The following is a 19,776-nucleotide window of genomic DNA, read 5'->3' as shown; positions in this document are numbered from 1 at the left end:
TTTCTTTTTCACGTATACTGTCCGTACCTTACATTACCACAAGAAGAGTTTCCACATTAAAATGGTCACTGTGTCCGTGCCATTTGTTCCCCTATCCCTGGCTCCCGCTACCATCCTCTCATAACGTCTCGGTCTAGCGATTGAATTCTCCGGCTTGAAATTAAAATGTTGCGTCAAACATTATTTATCTTTTAAACTCACATCTCTCTTTTTTTATCACCCCCCCTCTTCTACCAACCTTTCTTCATCTTCTAGACCATGCAAGCGGCTCGCTGCCCGACAGATGAACTGTCTCTGACCAACTGTGCTGTGGTGAACGAGAAGGATCTGCAGTCTGGACAGTGAGTAGTCATCATTGTCAGCTATAATGTCCAAACATTTACTCCATCGAACATCTGTTCATTTGTCTATATGAGACTTCCATGCATAGTTCCATCCGATAAGGGTTTGTGTAGCTCAGTCTATAGAGTGCACACCTTTTGAACAACGTTCTGGGTTCGATCCCGATCACTGTATGAGTAACACGGCCTGGGTTACTAGATGTGCAGTAAGTACTGGGAGCTGACAGTAGGTGTGGTCTGGGTCTGGGTCAGGCCAGGGTGCATTGGAAAGGAGATAGACACCCTGTTGCTTGGCTGATACCAACAATAAACCATTCCGACCTACTATAGAAATGTATTGTATCATTCTTATGTCTCTTAGCAACACTATCCTATTGTATTAGTAGCCTAAACCGCTGAGAAGCGACCTCGCCCTAAGGGCTCTCCATATATGGGCATAAAATCTCCATATGGGCATAAAAGGGACAAGGACATTTCTTATTTAAAATATCCACTGGCACAAATGATGTCTTGTAACCCTTCTTTTTTTGCCATAGTTCAGTAGATGCATGCATGGTAATAGGATATATCCTTCTGAAATGAGACAGAGGCAGTATAACCCCGTCATTCATTCACTGCTTGCTACCGTAGACCGTGTGACACACTCTGATTCAGACTGAAGCCCAAGGCACTTACAATAACACTGCAACAGTTTGACAGTAATTTAATTCACCGCCAGCATTTCATCTTATTTCTCTCTTTTTTTCTCTCTCTTTTGTTTCCAAACTCCAAGCAATCTCAATCGAGTTTTAATAATTAAATTACCTTTTCAATAAATACTGCAGACAACCAATTTCTTTTACTCTCCCTGTCATAAACCTGTCCGTAGTCCATAGCATGGAGCCAGACCACTGTGAGGCTAATCCCTGGCTAATTCCAGACTAGCAGGCAGTGGAATCCTCTTGGATTTTCACTGAAGGGCTAATGCGGAGGTGTGTGTGTGTGTGTGTGTGTGTGTGTGTGTGTGTGTGTGTGTGTGTGTGTGTGTGTGTGCGCGCGTGCGTGCGTGCGTGCGTGCGTGCGTGCGTGCGTGCGTGCGTGCGTGCGTACGTACCGGTATGTACTCGTGTGTCTGTGTTCTGTGTACTGTAAATGTGTCTCTCTGGGTATGTGTATATGAAGGGGTAGTGATTCATATTCTCATGTGAACATTCATGTGTACCGGTATGTGCACAAAAACACACACAGCCCCACCCCCACACATGCGCGCGCGCACACACACACACACACACACACACACACACACACACACACACACACACACACACACACACACACACACACACACACACACACACACACACACACGCGCGCCAGAGTTGTTGAAAAGCACATTCCCATTCGTCGTGGTTTGAGCCACTGTGGAAATAAAGCTCAGCTCAATGAAATATTAATAGAATCAGTTAGCCTCTCTGTGGGCTGCTAAGTATCCAATTGTTCCAGATGTCTTCCTAGTCCCTCTGTACGGCATTTCCATTCTTGCCTTGCTGTTTGTGGAGAGAGAAGTATGACCCAGAGGAAGGCAGTGATCAGAACAAGCTGCCGCAAATGAGAACAGGGAGATTATCTCATCCAGTAGACCTGCGGTTCCCAGCCCTGGTCCGTGGGGACAACTTGAACTGCTTGAGCGGTTTTCTATCCCACTAGGAAGGCAATTGCTTTGACTTGGCAAACCAGGTCTAACTAGTCCCTGATTCGACAGGGATGTCAGATGCCAGATGTATTCCCGGTGTATAAATATCATGATTGTTTATAGAGCAAAAACATGAATATCGTCGTTGTCGGGTGAAAACCTTGTATGTCCAAAGCCGTTCATTTAGCATTTATCATTTTAAAAATGATTTAAACTAGTGAATACAGCCGATCTACAAGCACATGTGTGCTTGTAAATCTGCTGTTTTCACTTCTTTTGTATGATGAAGCAGGGCTTTATGATTGAAGCAGGGCTGTACGTTCTTTGCGAAAGAACGTACAAATTTGAAACTTGGAGATACCAGGTTTCTACCCGACAACGACGATATTCTACATTGTCATCTCCATGCTCTATCATTACGTTCCTTCATTGCATTCCTTCATTCATGCAGTCTTTCTCTGTCCAGCAGGAATATGTCCAGCGTGCACAGATTGAGGTGATTGGTTAAAATGACCTCTAATTGTATCGTCCTCTCCCTTTCCCACAGGCACGTAACTGTGAAGACCGCTCCCAACCACAAGTTTGTGTTTACAGTGAGGGGCCACAACACTGTGACACAAGGGACCATTGCCTTCAGCCTGCCTCAGGTGTGCACACACACACACACACACACACACACACACACACACACACACACACACACGCACACGCACACCTGGCTTTCATTTACTCACTTGTGTTTAAATGCACTCCACTGACACTGTTGCCCTCATTACACACACACAATGAATTGCTAGCTCTTAATGTTCCCTACTCAATCTTCTTCTCTTTTTGTCCTTGTAGAGGAAATGGGCCGGTCTCTCCATTGGCCAGGAAATTGAAGGTAATATTGCAGTGTTTTAATATCTATAAATATCTATAACTGCTACATAGAGAGTAGAGACCACTTGCCTGTTATTGTACTGCCATTTCATTGGAGAAACCCTCATTTGTTGTTTTGAGGTGGCCTGGTCCTCCTCTGAGTGTATTCTAATTATTTGAGGCTGTTTATATGGGCAATTTGTAACTGTATTTGTCAGTGATACCGGTATGTAGCTCATTAAATTTCCCACATTTTCTGCCTGAAAAATGCTAAATCTCTTGCTGGTAGAGATATCGTGCATCTAAACTGCCACAAATTGCTGCCTATTGCTTGTTTCTTGATTAAGCTGGTACAGACGTATTTCCATAATACATATTCATGTGACCATCAAAGGGGCTCTTCTATTTCTATTCTGCCTTATGTTGTTCTACTGTAAGTAATTGGAGTCCAATAGTTTCCTTGTTTCATTTTAACAAATTTACTTTAACAAATAGCAAATGATTAAAACCCAAATAGAACCATTCCAGGGGATTCAGTTGACCCAATTTCCTATACTTCATAGTGTGCAACTACAACTTCGACAAGTCCAAGCAGTGCATCGGTGCCATGACCATCGAGATTGACTTCCTACAGAAGAAGAGCACTGACACCACCCCTTACGACTCAGACAAGATGGCTGCAGAGTTCATCCAGCAGTTCAACAATCAGGGCTTCTCCGTCACGCAGCAGGTCAGAGTGATGCTCACATATCGATGTCATTGTCGGGTGGAAACCTTGTGTCCAAAACCGTTCATTTTGTGTTAATCATTTTTAAAATGATTTAAACTTGTGAAAATAGCCGATCTACAAGCACACGGCGCCTCGCACCGCGAGAAGTTGTATGCTTGTAGATCACTAGTTTTGTGCAACAGTCTCATATGATGAGCCAGGTCTTTAATTTAAGAAAGAACTTGCAAATTTGAAACTTGGAGATACGAGGTTTCTGCTGGACAATGACGATATGCATGCCCGCACACACATTGTTGTTCACTTGTTCTTAAGTCCTCAGGCAGTCATCAGCACCTTTCTTTCTTTCCTCTCTCCCTCTCTTTTTCCTTTCTCACGCACTCGCTCCACTCTCCATCCCTCTCTTAACACATTTTACCTCTCTGTGATTGTCTCTCTCTCTCTCTCTCTCCCTCCAATGACATCTGCCTCTCTCTCTCTCTCTCTCCCAGTTGGTATTTACTTTTTGTGACAAGCTGTTTGGTCTGATGATCAAGGACATAGAGGCCATGGACGCCAGCATCCTGAGGGGTGAACAACCCTCTGGCAAGAAACAGAATCAGAAGGTATCTAATCAGACACAGAACAACCTCTCTAGGAATAGTCATCGCGCAACACTGGCAAACACAATAGTTACATTAAAGGTGGTTAAACAATGCTCCCTAATGAAATCTAGTCTCTGTGACACTTCTAGGGGCCGCAGTCTGCTTCCAGAACTATTCTTTTATCTGTGAGAAGCTCTGTCATTGGTACAGAAATTCATGACCTGACATGACTAACCAATCAGAGTGCATCTTGTTCGGATTGGTTAGTCCAGTTAGTTAGACTGTCTGTCAATCATTTTAGCACAAGGTTGGCCGGTTCATGCACTAATGAGCTGCTACACAGCTTCTCACAGATAACAGAATATTTTTTGAGGCATACAGCGGCCCCTGGAGGATTTTACATTTTTTATAAAAATAGATATAAGCAATTACCAAAAAATCTGCTTATGTCAGTAGAAAAGACATATATCAGCTTTAACACTAATATGAATTCCCTCATACCTACAAATTGGAACCAAATGGATTTGGATCCTTATTGGTTTGTAACTCTGAGAGTACACAAATGAAACCAAAATGACCCTTATGGGTCCATTTGGTTCCATTTCAGGGTAATGGGGGTCCTTGAAATTAAATGGTTTGAGAACCACTGGCATAATGCAATATTAGATCCCTCAGGAATTGCCCAATTCCAGGCACAGATTCTTGCACACACGCAGACAATTAGTATAAATTACTAGTACTAATAATTATTCCATGACATTCCTATTAACTTCTCCATGTGAATTAGTCGCTAATGGCAGTCATCATGGGCTTCCCCCTATGATTATAGTGGATGACAATATACACATTTTAATAGGTCTATTTTTCTACAATTTCAACTGTGTTTTATTTGTATTTTTTTAGGGCTGGGATGCGATTAACATTTTTTATCTAATTAATTACAGGCTCTGTGATTAATTAATCTCAATTAATCGCATTTTAATCACACATCTATATTCGACCTGAGAAGCATTGTCTTTTTCCAAGTAAAACACATTTTGTGTGTGAATCAACGAGTGAGTTTTTTAAATCTAAATTTCGCATCCACTGGGCCAAGCAAAGCACTCTGATCGGCTACTTCTCCCTTTAAGTTTGTTGTCTCTTCTTGGTTGGTGCATCGCTATGATCGGTATGCCCGAAACTGAAGGTTCTGTGGTGCAAAAACTAAGTGCGATTAAAATGCGTTAATTTTTTTAATCGCGTAAATTCTCTGTAATTAATTAATCGCAATTAATCAGTTAAAGTCCCAGTCTTCATTTTTTTACTTTATGTGGCCAATGTACTGATTCACATTGGCTAAATAATTATTCATCTTGGAAATTTTGTTTAATGGAAATACTTAGACTAATCAATACCATAACTCAATCACTGCAATCAGACCTCTTCCATTCTATACCAGGGGACAATAGTATTACATGGAATGTGGTTACAGAGATGGCTAAAGTAATCCTGGTTTTAAACAGATTTGCTTCTCTGTGTCTGGTGGTGAATCTCATTAATTTGAGATGCAAGAATATTCCTCAACATGGAAACTAAGCATGTAATAACTGCACAGGGACATAGGTTGAGCCACGTGGGTGAAGAGTGGGCACTGGCACTTTTATTTTTATTTTATTTTTATTTTATTATTTTTGTTTTATTTAAGTTTAATCAGAACCGTGATGTAAATAGAAAAATGCAAACTGTTTGTTCATTTTAACTGATGAACAAATTAATTAATTAGGTGGATGGATGGATGGATGGATGGATGGATGGATGATGGATGGATGGATGGATGGATCAATGAATCAATGAATTAATCATTGAACGGGTTAAATATGTAACTAATGAATGTGTACAATAATCGATGAATGCTCAAATGAATAAACATGAAAATGAATGAATAAATTAATGAAGAAGCTTGACAAATGCTGCATATCATGTTGAGATTCTGACTCACTTTATGAAAGACAGGCAGTGTATACTTTTTCACCCTTTTTAAGTATTGCCATCTGTTTTGACAGATTGACGTGGGATTGATGGTGGGGAACAGCCAGGTGATATTCGAGAAGGCAGAGAGTTCGTCCCTCACACTAGTTGGTATGTTCCTTCTTACGTCCCCTAGGGCCCTGACACTGTATAGTATTTCTTCTTACATCCCCTGCAGGGCCTTAATTATTTTATACTTATAGCAATTGAAAAATACAAGCTCACAGCGCGGCACCGAGTGCCGCACTGCGAGATTGTAGATCTGCTATTTTTGAAAAGTCGTGAAAATGTGTACAAATCTTCGAATATACATATCTTTTAAGCAAACATTTGTAACTCAAATTTTGCTTCAGGGGGGTCCCTGAAACTAAATATTTTGAGATGGGGGTCCGTGGCCAAATACATCATTTTGGGGGTCCTTCACATCAAAATGTTTGAGCACCACTTACATAGAAACATACGTTTTTCAAAAAACCTTAGAAGGATTTGAAATATTCAAAATATTCACCTTGCACACATTTCCCGATTTTTCAAAAATAGCAAATCTACAAGCTCGCAGCGCGGCACTCTGTGCCGTGCTGTGAGCTTGTTTATTTTACGCTTGCTATTTTTCAATAGTTAAAGCACAAAATAATACGTTCCCAGTCTACCGTAAATGGGTTAAACCCCTTCCACCTATGAAGAACATTCATGGGGGGGCCGCAGTGAATCCTTGTACCCAGGGCCCAGAATTTGGTGCGACACCCCCTGACACTGTATAGTACATTCCTTATTAATTAAGTTCTTTGTGGTTGTCACTGCTGCTATATCTATTACCGACACAAGGGGGCATAGAAATACATTGTGGCCCAGTTGATATCATTAGAATCTCCTCTCCTTTCCTACCCAGCATCCATTTACCCCAATGGCATACCTCTCTCACAGGGGTCCCACACATCCTGGAAACCCTGAAAACCTGTATTTCTTTGTATGTAGTTTTCATGAAATAGTAATGGAAAATTATAAAACAGTTCAAATGACCTGGAAAAGGTGTTAATTAATCAGAGAATAATACAGTAAGTAAGTAACGCAGAAATATAATCTTACATTGGTGTTACAGGCTCAATGTTAGGTCAGGCGGCAGCAAAGGGGTTTAGGGCAAACTTATTCCTAATGACCACACACGGCCTGCCATGCCTTTGTTGTGATAATGTGATAGACAAGGAAACGTAGCTACACACACTTTGGCTGTGGGTGCTAGGATACTGAGGTTTCAGTTCAAAAAGGGTAGAGCCCACACACAAGGCAGGTAAAAGGTACTTCTGTATTACAAAATAACAGATCGAATATGCTAACAACCTAATTATTTAGTAATAATTTAGTCCCCACTCCTTGGGGTGTTTCTTGTCACTGTATATGTATACTGTATGTGAAATTCATCCTCTGCATTTATTTACCCATTCTATAATCACTAGGAGCAGTGAGCAGCCATTCTACGGCACTCTGGGAGCAATTAGGGGTTAAGAGTCTTGCTCAGCGACACATATTGACACGTTTCTGGCCTGGCGTGTGCCTCTGCCTGCCCAGCCGGGCTCACTGACCACTCTGCTATGGCCCCCCAAAACCTGTGCTCTGTCCCAGTTCTCTACGTGATTCTATGCATGGGAAACTATACTTAAGCCCCTTTTCCACTGACAGGGCCCAACAGCACACCACTCCACACTGCCCATTTGTGCCAGGTTTTCGACTACAAGGACCTGGGTAGAGTGGTGTGAAAGTGGTACTAAACGTTGTACTAAAAAGTATCCAATCCAGAGTAGGTCTGAGCTAAGCCAAACACTTCATAATGACTGACCACTCACTGACTTTTTTCAATTTAGACCACCAGGATATAGTTGTAATACATGATAATAGATTCTATTGTGTTATAACCACTATTATAATCTATTATAGTGTATTATAGTTATCATAATAATACATTAATACTTTATAGTGCATTATAATTAATAATTAGGATAGTTGGAATACAAATTTATATTGTATTATAATCACAGTTAAAAGGGTTTTGTTTCTTACCGATAGGGGTACTTTTGTGTAATTTTGTGGAAAATGTAGACATTTTTATGTGGTGTGGTGTGAATTAGTGCAGTGTCATGTAGTGTGGTGCTAAAGCTGCAGTCGAAAAGGGCTTTAGACCCCATATTCATCAGAATGTTTGGTGCTTGACAGGCAAAGCAAAGACCAAGGAGCAACGGCAGACACTCATCAACCCAGACTGGAACTTTGAGAAGATGGGAATTGGTGGTCTGGACAAAGAGTTCTCCGATATCTTCCGCCGAGCCTTCGCCTCCCGAGTCTTCCCTGCAGACATCGTCGAGCAGATGGGTGAGTTCAAACTACTTCTGTAACACTGGTAAACGTCTTGCTGCCTTTCTGTCCTCTGTCTTGCATCTCTTCTCACATTCTCCCTTTCTCCTCAGCCCCTTCTGAGGTCTTCCATTTGTGACTCTCTGTTCCTCCTTGGGTGCTAAATTTGTTTCTGCCCTGTGTCCCTCCCACCTTTCTTGCATTTTCCCCTCCATCTTCCCCCTCTCACAGGTTGTAAACACGTGAAGGGTATTCTGATGTTTGGACCTCCAGGCTGTGGTAAGACCCTGATGGCCCGACAAATTGGAAAGATGCTCAATTCCCGCGAGCCAAAGGTTGTCAACGGCCCAGAGATCCTCAACAAGTTTGTAGGAGAGTCTGAAGCCAACATCAGGAAACTGTTCGCAGATGCCGAGGAAGAACAGAAGAGGGTGAGAGATAATGTCATGATGCTTCATCTTTTATAACTACTAATACTTCCTATCCTATTAATATTGGCTTATGTGGTGTGAGGCGTTGCGTTACGTTGCGTAGCGGCCCGAACTCGAGTTTAGTATGTGAAACGGCACAGAATCCATATATGGCCAAGACAGATTGTCAAGACAGCCCATATCTGTGTGGCTGATTCTACAGACAGGGATGTCCATGTATGGGCATAAAAGGGTATGATGTCAGATGTCATAGACATCATAGGACTTTCACATAACGAATAACTGAGTAAACATGTTTGGGCTCCCACAGCATCTCCATATATCTCCCCGTCATATACCGGTAACAGACCTCCAACTCAACATCTGTTGTGCGGTCACATTTGGTGGTGGTGACACAGACAACATGATGATGATGATCATCATCCCAGTAAGGTATTCTGTGGTTTTGTCCTCCAGCTGGGATCTAACAGTGGGCTCCACATCATCATCTTTGACGAGTTGGACGCCATCTGCAAGCAGAGAGGCACAGGTGCCAGCAGCACAGGCGTGCACGACACTGTGGTCAACCAGCTGCTGTCCAAGATTGACGGAGTGGAGCAGCTCAACAACATTCTGGTCATTGGTAAATTCACCCTACCATGATTTGTTTGTGTTTTCCCATTTTAGTTATTCAATTCCCAAGTCCCCTCGTACTGTAGAACGGAGGACTTCTTTAGTCTGTATTTATTGTATATTGGAACGCTCTATCTCCTTTCTGAAGGCAATTCCCTATTCAAAACATGGCTAGTGTTTGAAGTAATATTCCTTGCCTACCTTAGAATACTATTATTCTATGTAGAGGTGTAGAGTCTCACAAGTGGTAGTCCTACAATCAGGGGCGAAATTAGACCTTATTCTGCATGGGATTTCAGATCAAAAGGGCCCTGTACTGCTGTGAGGGGGGCCCATAGATTATGACAGAATACAAATAGCCTATGAATTAATATGTAGAGCAGCTATTTTTATTTATTGAAAACAACATTAATTTAAGAAAAACACCTCAAAACTGTCGCCTGTAGGGGGGGCCCTTGGGTTTATAAAACCCATCAACCCTATACAAATTACACTACTGCCTACAATTTGTGCCGAGCTTGCTGAGCATGTACACTCATTAAGGCTCATCCATACTCCAGTTTTAGGTGAGTACCTTGGAGTATGAATGAGCCTTTAATCACAATCCAGTGCACAGTGCAACCTCAACCTCATTGGGAGGTAAGAACTGATGCAACTCTAACTCTGTTAGGGAAAACAAACACATCGGTCACACACTGCTAAATGCTGAATGCTGAGAGCGTATCTTTAGTGTTAAATGAACACTCACTGGGCACAGCTCTGCTTTCACACTTTCATTTGTACTTCTTTGCACGTCAGTGTGGCATGCCGAAAATAGCCGATCTACGAGCTCATAATGCAACATATCGGGAGGCGGTGCACATCATTGTACAATGGAATGTAAATCAAGTATAAATCAAGCATTACATCTCTTAATCCTCTCTTCACCCCTTGTCCTCTCTCTCTCTTCTCTCCTCTCCAGGTATGACCAACAGACCTGACCTTATAGACGATGCCCTGATGAGGCCTGGCAGGTTTGAGGTCAAGATGGAGATCGGTAAGAGCGGGACTGAAGGCTGCTTTCTTCACTTAATCAGCATGTCACTTATTTCAGGGGCAGGCAACTTGGAACACTATATTTTCACACTCACCCCAGAGGGCCACATTGCATATACTGTCGGGCAGAAACCTGTTATCTTTTTTCGTCTTTCTATGTCACACAAAAGTGGCAAAAATGGCCGATCTACAAGCTCAAAACGTTTAGATCTGCTGTTTTTTCTATTTATTTAATTGGAATCCTGAATCCTTTACTTCATTTCAAATGCATTTAGTTATACTCATGTTAGGTTTATGAACTACAAATACATTGGACATACAATACCTAATATAGACCGAAGCAATTAAAGCAGGTCATGTTTGCATGTTTGGAATTGTAACAGCTGAAATCAATAATATATCAGTATTCCGATATTAACCTGCGGGCCGCATTGAGTGATGGTGGGGCCGCATGTGGCCCCCGGACCACCAGTTGCCCATGTATGACATATTTAGCAAACCAGAACGCTGTCATAATACTGATAAGTAAATTACGTACTGCTTTTCTTTCTCTAACGTTCTTCGTTATTATTCCATTCCCTCTATTCATTCTTTCTGTCTCTCTGTCTCTGTCTCTCTCTCGCACTGTGTGTCTCTCGCCCTCCACCCAAGGTCTTCCCGATGAGAAGGGTCGATTTCAGATCCTGAACATACACACCGCCAAGATGAGGGGCTTCGGTATACTGAGTGTAGATGTGGACATCAAGGAGCTGGCCGCCGAGACCAAGAACTACAGCGGTGCCGAGATTGAGGGTCTGGTCAGAGCCGCCCAGTCCACCGCCATGAACCGCCACATCAAAGTCAGTAGTCATCTGAACGCATCACGTGGCTAGATTTAGTGTAGTCTCGCGTGGTCAGACTGTTGACTCCGCGATTTGCAAATGCTCCCATAATACAGTCTGGAATAACGTAAAAATAACAATGAGTATCCGGTTAAAGCGAAACCTCCGTTTTGTTTTTAACATCGCACACTTTTATCCTAATATAAATAAAAATCATCTAAGCATATTTAGCTTGCTGCTTAGCAGAAATGACATTTTGAAATATATTTTCATATAACGGAAATGCCAGCTTCCATTACTCGCCGTTCAGGAGGTGTAGTTCCAGACTCTATATAGCATTCGGAGTGGAACAGTGGTCTGGCTACGCGAGACTAGATTTAGTGTGATGAGGCCAGACTATTTGCTTTTGGTATTAGCTTTTGATTAGTATATGTAGAAGATGTATTGTAGACAGTCGAAGGACATTGACATGTACATTGTAGAAGGAACAATCCAAGAATGTCTAATTATATACAGTACAGTATGAAAGTTTTAGATACAATGGAGACATGGTTCATATTAATTTTATGTACAGTACCATGTATCCTTTTCTGTGTCTGTACAGTATACTGTGTAGTGTGTATACCATCTGTCTTCATAACTATCTCTTCAGGCAACATCTACAGTAGAAGTAGACATGGAGAAGGCAGAGAAGCTGCAGGTCTGCCGTATGGATTTCATGGGATCTCTCAACAATGACATCAAACCAGTACGTAGCCGTTCTTCATGTGTCCTTTGTATTTCGTGTCTCCCCTGTCTGACGTGAGTCCGTGCACATTCTCCTCAAGAAGGAAATTGATCTGGTCTTTATCTCATGTTGAATTATTGAAATCGCTAGAGAATTTGGCATTAACATTAACAATAACTTGGTTATTTCACAAATACAGCTAAAACACAAGATATTGTTGAACAATTCATAATAAATATAAAAGCAATGGCAAAGTTTAATTACAATCTGTAAATTAGGTAGTACAAAATAGGTTATGATGGTGGAATCAGTAAATACTGGGACAGGTATGATTTATGATAGCATAACATGCTATATCACTGTTGAAACTGTAGAAGTTGGTTCATAATTTCCATTTTCATAATTGCAGTTTTATAGCTCCTGTTGAGTTGGACTCTGTGGGGTGTTGTTAGAATGAAGAATGGATGATGGTTGCTTGTTACAGCAATGAGGAGATTCACTGATTGTGATGTATTAGCCTATTATCTTGTGTATTGTGACACCTAACTGCCTAGAATACAAAAATGTATTCCAGTGTCAGACGAAAGGAGGAAGGGAAAGAAAAGATAACATATTTTTTTTAGAAACAACAACCTCAGAATGCTACCCAATTGGTCCTGTTTTACTTAGTTGTTATATCCATTATTTCTCCTTCAGGCCTTTGGTACCAACCAGGAGGATTATTGCAGCTACATTATGAACGGAATCATTAAGTGGGGCGACCCAGTGACCCATGTCCTGGACGACGGAGAGCTGCTGGTGCAACAGACCAAGAACAGCGACCGCACACCTCTGGTTGCTGTGCTACTGGAGGGTGAGTCTGGACATACACAGTGCTGTATGACTGGAGGGTGAGATCAGAAAAATACACCTACTGTACCGTGTACTTATGCATGCGTACATTCAGTCACAGGTACAGTACACTCCCACTTGTTGTGCACACACTCATAGTCACCTGTTGAACCTCTGTCTGTCTCAGGTCCTCCCCACTGTGGAAAGACAGCCCTGGCAGCCAAGATCGCAGAGGATTCTCAGTTCCCCTTCATCAAAATCTGCTCGCCTGACAAGATGATTGGACACTCTGAGATCTCAAAGTGCCAGGCAATCAAGAAGGTATTTTTGTAGGTTACGGTATATATCATTCTGTAAAAACAATAGTTCCCCTACCTGGCCAGGTCTGCGATGTGAGCTGATTATAAGCGGATTGTGCACAACCTTTCTCACAAGAAGAAATCATTACATGCATTGATGCTATCTGCCTACCGCTTAACATTGAATTAACAACCCTGTGCTGCGATTTATTTTAGTAGAAATGTGTTACTTCACAATGGAGGGAGATAGAAGGGGGGGGGGTGGGTCACTGAGGTGTTGTACGTATCTCGAATCACAACCCTAAAGCTGGCACTTTCAACATAATCTGTTGGTTAAAATAAAGCTTTTCGCCAAGGCAAGTGATTTCTTCACATTCCAGTAGCACACTTGGTTCTATAAGCACAATTTTGCTAACTTAGTTACAGCATGTGAAGACCCTTAATGCATGGTAATTGTTCATCTTTGATTGCATTATTCTATTTTGTGGGGTTTATTTACATTCTGTCACCCCTTTGAATTCATTACATTTAACCCATTTAGGCCTGACCTAAGTTTTCTGGAAAAACTACAAATATTATGCAATAATTACAAAAACAAATATTTTGCTACATACTGTACATGTACTGTACTACACAAAAATGTGTTCCCTTAAAACAGTTTGGAAAGGTAGCAGAAAAATAAAGTTTACTATTCCTGAGTCTAATAATTCTCTTTCTATGAAAATATTGCATACGATTTAATATCTACCTAACTACCTTCCTGGCTTCCCTCATTTCCACCCTGTTCTCTTCCTTCCTTCCTCCTTGCATTCCTCCCCCTATTCCCCCCTTCCGTGCTTTGTTCTCCCCTCCTCTGCTCTACTTCACTCCCCCCCTCTGTCCCTCTGTCCCTCCATCCCCCCCTCCTCCTTCCTTCCCTCCCTGTCAGGTGTTTGACGATGCTTATAAGTCCCAGCTGAGCTGTGTGGTGGTGGATGACATCGAGCGTCTCCTGGACTACGTCCCCATCGGTCCTCGCTTCTCCAACCTGGTCCTCCAGGCTCTGCTGGTGCTGCTAAAGAAAGCCCCGCCCAAGGTCAGGGTTACAAGCAGGGGTGTTCTGGGCCCTGGCTACTTTAACTATTGAAATATAGCAGATATACAAGCTCACAGTGCGGCCGCTGCAAGCTTGTAGATCTTCTATTTTTGAAAAATCGTGAAAATGTGTGCAAGTCTTTGATTCAAATCCTAAGGTTTTAAAAACAAACCTGGGTTTCTATGTCAGTGATAATCAAACCTTCTCATGTGAAGGACCCCCAAAATGATATGTATTTGTCCACAGACACCATCTCAAAATATTTAGTTCCAGGGACCCCCCAGAAGCAAGATTTAAATTACAAATGTTCGCTTAAAAAATATATTCAAAGATTTGCACACATTTTCACAACTTTTCAAAAATAGCAGATCTACAAGCTCACAGTGAGCTTGTATACTGTATCTGCTATTTTTCAATAGCTAAACTATAAAATAATTAAGGCCCCTCCACCTTGGGCCCTAGTAACTCAGTCCCACTTTTCCCCTCCTTGTGACGCCCCTGGTTACAAGCATGAGACAGAATTGAGGCTATTTGTGTCCTCCGCTATTGCATCCCTGTAACTTCACTCTACAGCAGGTTTCACAGCAGCAAATACAAGAGTGTAAGTAGTGAAATAGAGCTGTGTTCAAAAAATCACACTTGTGTGAACTAAGCGGTGGTGTGTGTGTGTGTGTGTGTGTGTGTGTGTATGTGTGTGTGTGTGTGTGTGTGTGTGTGTGTGTGTGTGCAACAGCGCCCCTCCCTTAACATGTGTGGTCAGAAAAGGTTACTGCAGGCTACAGACAGACAGACACGGAGACACGGAGACAGACAGACCCACACACACGGCCACGTATAGGAGCGTTGTGACCACCGCTCAAAAATAAACACGTCAGCAATTTTACTCATATGGATTTGAAGCATCGGTGGACATGTACACATTTTTTTTTTTTTTTTTTGGGGGGGCTTTTTTATGCCTTTGATAGGATAGTAGACTGACAGGAAATGGGGAGAGAGATGGGGAATGAGATGTGGTAAAGGTCATCCGGATCGGGAATCGAACCAGCGACACCAACAGGCATCATAGCCTAGTATGTGGTATGCGCCTTGACCACTAGGCCAGCAGGCACCCCGACATGTACACATTTACCCAAAGAGTAACACAATAAACGCTAGAAATGACTCAAACCCAAAGTGTACGTTCCCCATGAACGCGGCTGGTAGGGAACAGTGATGTCAAACCCGAAAGTGTCCCGGAAGTTTCCGACTTTTTCCGTCAGAATTTTAAAATAAATCTCCAGAAACAGGCTATGTCAAATATGAATGAATATCATAAACGATGCAGAGCCACGCCCCTGACAGAAACGCCCGTATGTTTTGTTTCTTTTTGGAACACAGTTCTTTTCTTTTTTTTCTAATTTGTTTTGGGGCTTTCATGCCTTTATTGATAGGACAGTACTGACAGGAAATGGGGAGTGACATGCGGCAAAGGTCGTCCAGATCAGGAATCGACCCGGCGACCCTCGGCAGGCATCCATGCCTATGTGGCAATGCCTAAGTGGTATGCGCCTGGACCAGTAGGCCAGCGGGCGCCCCCACAGTTCTTTTCTTATGACATAAGATTCCCCTATGGGGATATCAAAACGAAAAAATAACAATTCGAACCTGGGTAATAGCGCCATCTATCGGCAGTGACATCAGGGAGCTCTATATACAGTAGATGGTAAATGGTTAATGGTGCATTTATATAGCGCCTTTATAATATATATAATTATAATGTATTGTTGCACATTTAGACCCTTATGGGTCTAATTAGGTCCCCTTTGTCATGCTCTCTGAATTAAATCAGCAGTTAATTAATGCATTAATGAATCGCTACATGTTTATTTATTGTTGTTTCGACCCTGCAGGGCCGTAAGCTGCTGATCATCGGCACCACCAGCAGGAAGGACGTCCTGCAGGAGATGGAGATGCTGGACGCCTTCAGCACCACCATCCACATCCCCAACATCAACACCGCAGAGCAGCTCGTCGACGCCCTGGAGGTACGCTGCACAACGAGCGTGCAAATCGTCGTTGTCGGGCAGAAACCTTGTACCGTGGCGTATATCCAAAACCGTTCCTTTTTTATTATTGTTTTAAAAATGAGTCAAAGCAGTGAAAATATCCGATCTACAAGCACACAACGCCTCGTGATGCGAGGCGTTGTGTGCTTGTAGATCTGCTAATTTTGTGCAACACTCTTATATGATGAAGTAGGGCTTTAATTTACAAAAGAACGTGCTGTTTTGAAACTTGGAGATACGAGGTATCTGCTCGACCAATAATAACAATAACAATTTGCACATTCACGCACACTCAGACACTTATACTTTTTTTTTACACCAATAATGTTTCTGCATTGTGGTATTGATGCTTTTACTTGAGTAAAAGGTTTGTGTACTTTTTCCACCACTGCTCTGTTGTGTGTGCAGCTGCTGGGAAGCTTCACAGAGAAGGAGAGGGCCACCATTGCACACCAGATGAAAGGAAAGAGAGTGTGGATTGGCATTAAGAAACTCCTCATGCTCATTGAGATGTCACTGCAGGTACTGGACTCTGACACACCTCTCACACTTACAGAGTCATCGACTATTCTGGGCCTAACATTCGCCAACCATGGGAATCTGGTCAACTAAGTATAGGGTTTAACATGTAATTTATTTTTATTTGAGTGAAGTTTGAGTGACATTTGCCCAAATTAGTCACACCAGTAGTCTTGGTCAACATATTTTGATCATAGTGCATGAAGCACATAATATGCAAAGTGCAAGTGAATTACAATAAAGCTGTCCTGTTTCAATGCATTTCCTCTTCTCTCCCACTCGTGTCTACTTTGGCATATTTAGTTGTAATTTCCTGTCAACAGCATGAAAAACATGAACTCCTTACAATCATGTATAGAGGGGCTGCTACTTTACTGAGTTGTCCTATTTAATGTCTCTATTATTATTTTCTCTATCTGTCTCTCACCCTCTCATTCCTCTCTTCTGCCTTTGTCTCTGTCTGTCCTGCCTGTCCTGCCTCTCTCTCTTTCTCCAGATGGACCAGGAATACAGGGTGACCAAGTTCCTCTCTCTGCTCAGAGACGAGGGGGCGTGAGTACCGCAGCTCTGCACCAATCCCCTCTCCTCTCTTGCCTGTCACTCAACCTCAATCATCTGATAGCGCACCTCCTCTTATTTTCCCCCATTTTTGCTCATCCTTATCCATGTACAGTGTTTCCCCTATGATGGAGTTTCAAAAATGGATCCTTGCTCATGTATAATCTATAAAGCAATTATTGATATATATATTTAAATATAGGCTACTATATCAACAACCAACTATATTAAGTAAAATCACATAACACAAATACTACAAATATCCCTCGTCCCCAAACCCTCAAGGTTCTAAACTAAAACCTTAGGGTTCTACAATTGTCATCCTGCCTGAGAAGATTTCAGGGGCTATTAAATAATAGATTTAGGGCTCTCTCAAAAGGAAATAAAATGAAAATAAAAATGAACTGATTAGAGTTAGTGATGGGTAGAGCTGCCCCAATCCGTCCATCTCTGATGGCAGACAGGTGCAACTGATTCATATCATGCAAGTTGCAACACATTGAACATAACATCAATCTAAGCTAGAAACTAAAAATAATAAAGGCATGTCTATCAAAATTATGTTAATGTTAATAGTTGTCATTCTGAATAAATGTATATCTAACGTGAACTTCAAGATGCTTCTTAACAGACCCAAATGTGGTCTTGTCCACCTCTTTGCCACAGAGGGACTGATTTATTTGATTCAATTACAGTGCTCTGGATTCCTAGCATGTCATCCACAATTCTGTGCCAGTTTGTAATTCGTTGTAGCAATCTGGCAAAAGGTCAAACCGTTACATGGTCTTCTTGCCAATCTCAAAGAGAACAAATAAGCTTACACCTAAAACATTGTATAACTTTGTGATGATGTAGATTAAATAAAGGCAAGCATAAAGTAATTTACCTTTCAAAATACCGCCACGTCCAGGGGGCCAGAGTGATGAGAATGATGTGAATAATGAGCATGTATTTTTATTGAATTTTTTTGAGACCTGTGATATAGTACTTGATCACTTGTCTTGTTCAAGAATGACAGCTGGGTCAGAGGCGTTCAACACTAAGGACCCTGTTCAAAGATAATAAAAAGTAAAACTAAAACTAAAACGGACTGACAGAGCCCTCTTTAGTCAGTTGTGTGATTTGACCTGGATATAAATCGCATGTAGTACAAAAACAGATAAGACAGAGCCCTCACCTGCTCTTGTAAATACAAATTTATAATTCAGCAACACCTGTCATATTTCAGATACATATAGGGGAAACACTGTTGTTTATTATCACCCTTCTTACATCAATGTCATGATTTCTTTGTCCATGGAGTCACTCCCATTTCACTACTTCAACCTGTCATCATTTCCATCAACCTCCTGAACAAAATACACACATACAATAGATTGTGACCCAATGTGTGTCACACAAGTGATAAATTGTGATTTGTTGAAGCATTGACTTCAAATCTTCACTTCACGGATAAGCTAACTGCACCAACAGAAGAAGCTAAAAGGTTAAACAGGGGGTACTGCTATAGTTCACTGTTGATCTTAATGATTTCATTTTGCAATTTGCCAGGTTGAATGATGGCGATCAGATCCGAGTTTAAGCTGTTGGTCTCTCACTGTTGGATGGTAAGATGAACAGCAAAGTAAAAAAGAAAAGAAAAAGCATTTGATCAGTAAGGCTAGTGGAGCTCATAATGTCTAGCTAGGTAATAGTCTGTACAGTAGCAGCATGTTGGCTGTTGTAGTCTATTGTACGATAGCAGTAGGTGTTCTAAAAACCTCAAAATAGTGATTCCAGTATAAATGTACAGTATGTACTGAATGTCACATAATGTAAATGATGGTCCTTCTCTCACCCAAACTTTAAACTTTCAAAGTATAATAACACACAGCAGCTTCCTGAAAGGGACTTAAATGTCCCTTCTGATGCCCCCTTAGAAACACAAAACACATAAAAGATTTAATGTCTTTTCATCTACATTATCCCTTCATGACATGATAAATAGACAAATAAGTGAACAGCTTTCAGTTTGTCCATGGTGGAAATAGCAGGTGGTCCTGTCATGTTCACCCGGGTCCCTAACACCCCACCCCCCATCATTATCATTCATAACATTTTAATAACCTTTTTGATTTATGCCTTTTAGAATGATCTGCGAAATACATGGCATTGCCGATGTCATGTAATGCTTTTAAAAACCTTTTACCCCTCCTTACATTTAGTTTATGCTGACATTAGATTGATAAGTCATAGCTGCATGAACAAATCTCCTTGATGATAACCCACACATGATCAAATCTGTA

The 19,776-nt window shown here is 41.6% G+C and overlaps 1 protein-coding gene across 1 annotated transcript; it reads left to right on the top strand.

Annotated features, from left to right (window-relative positions):
* Positions 1-258: 258 nt before the first annotated feature.
* nsfa (N-ethylmaleimide-sensitive factor a) lies at positions 259-17,489 on the top strand (the record flags this gene model as incomplete). Its single annotated transcript, XM_080724664.1, has 18 exons — positions 259-341; positions 2,561-2,660; positions 2,857-2,896; positions 3,438-3,604; positions 4,093-4,206; positions 6,228-6,303; positions 8,401-8,556; positions 8,770-8,969; positions 9,426-9,591; positions 10,543-10,617; positions 11,268-11,455; positions 12,090-12,185; positions 12,861-13,017; positions 13,183-13,316; positions 14,223-14,369; positions 16,259-16,393; positions 16,823-16,936; positions 17,430-17,489. The coding sequence occupies 18 exons, from the start codon at positions 259-261 to the stop codon at positions 17,487-17,489; spliced, it is 2,208 nt and encodes a 735-aa protein (XP_080580790.1).
* Between the last annotated feature and the right edge of the window lie 2,287 nt (positions 17,490-19,776).

Source organism: Nannobrachium achirus (genome assembly GCF_963921795.1).
Source record: "Nannobrachium achirus genome assembly, chromosome: 4".
Classification (NCBI taxonomy): domain Eukaryota; kingdom Metazoa; phylum Chordata; class Actinopteri; order Myctophiformes; family Myctophidae; genus Nannobrachium; species Nannobrachium achirus.
The sequence above is the reverse complement of the archived record's forward strand: the minus strand, read 5'-3'. Positions and strand labels throughout refer to the sequence as shown.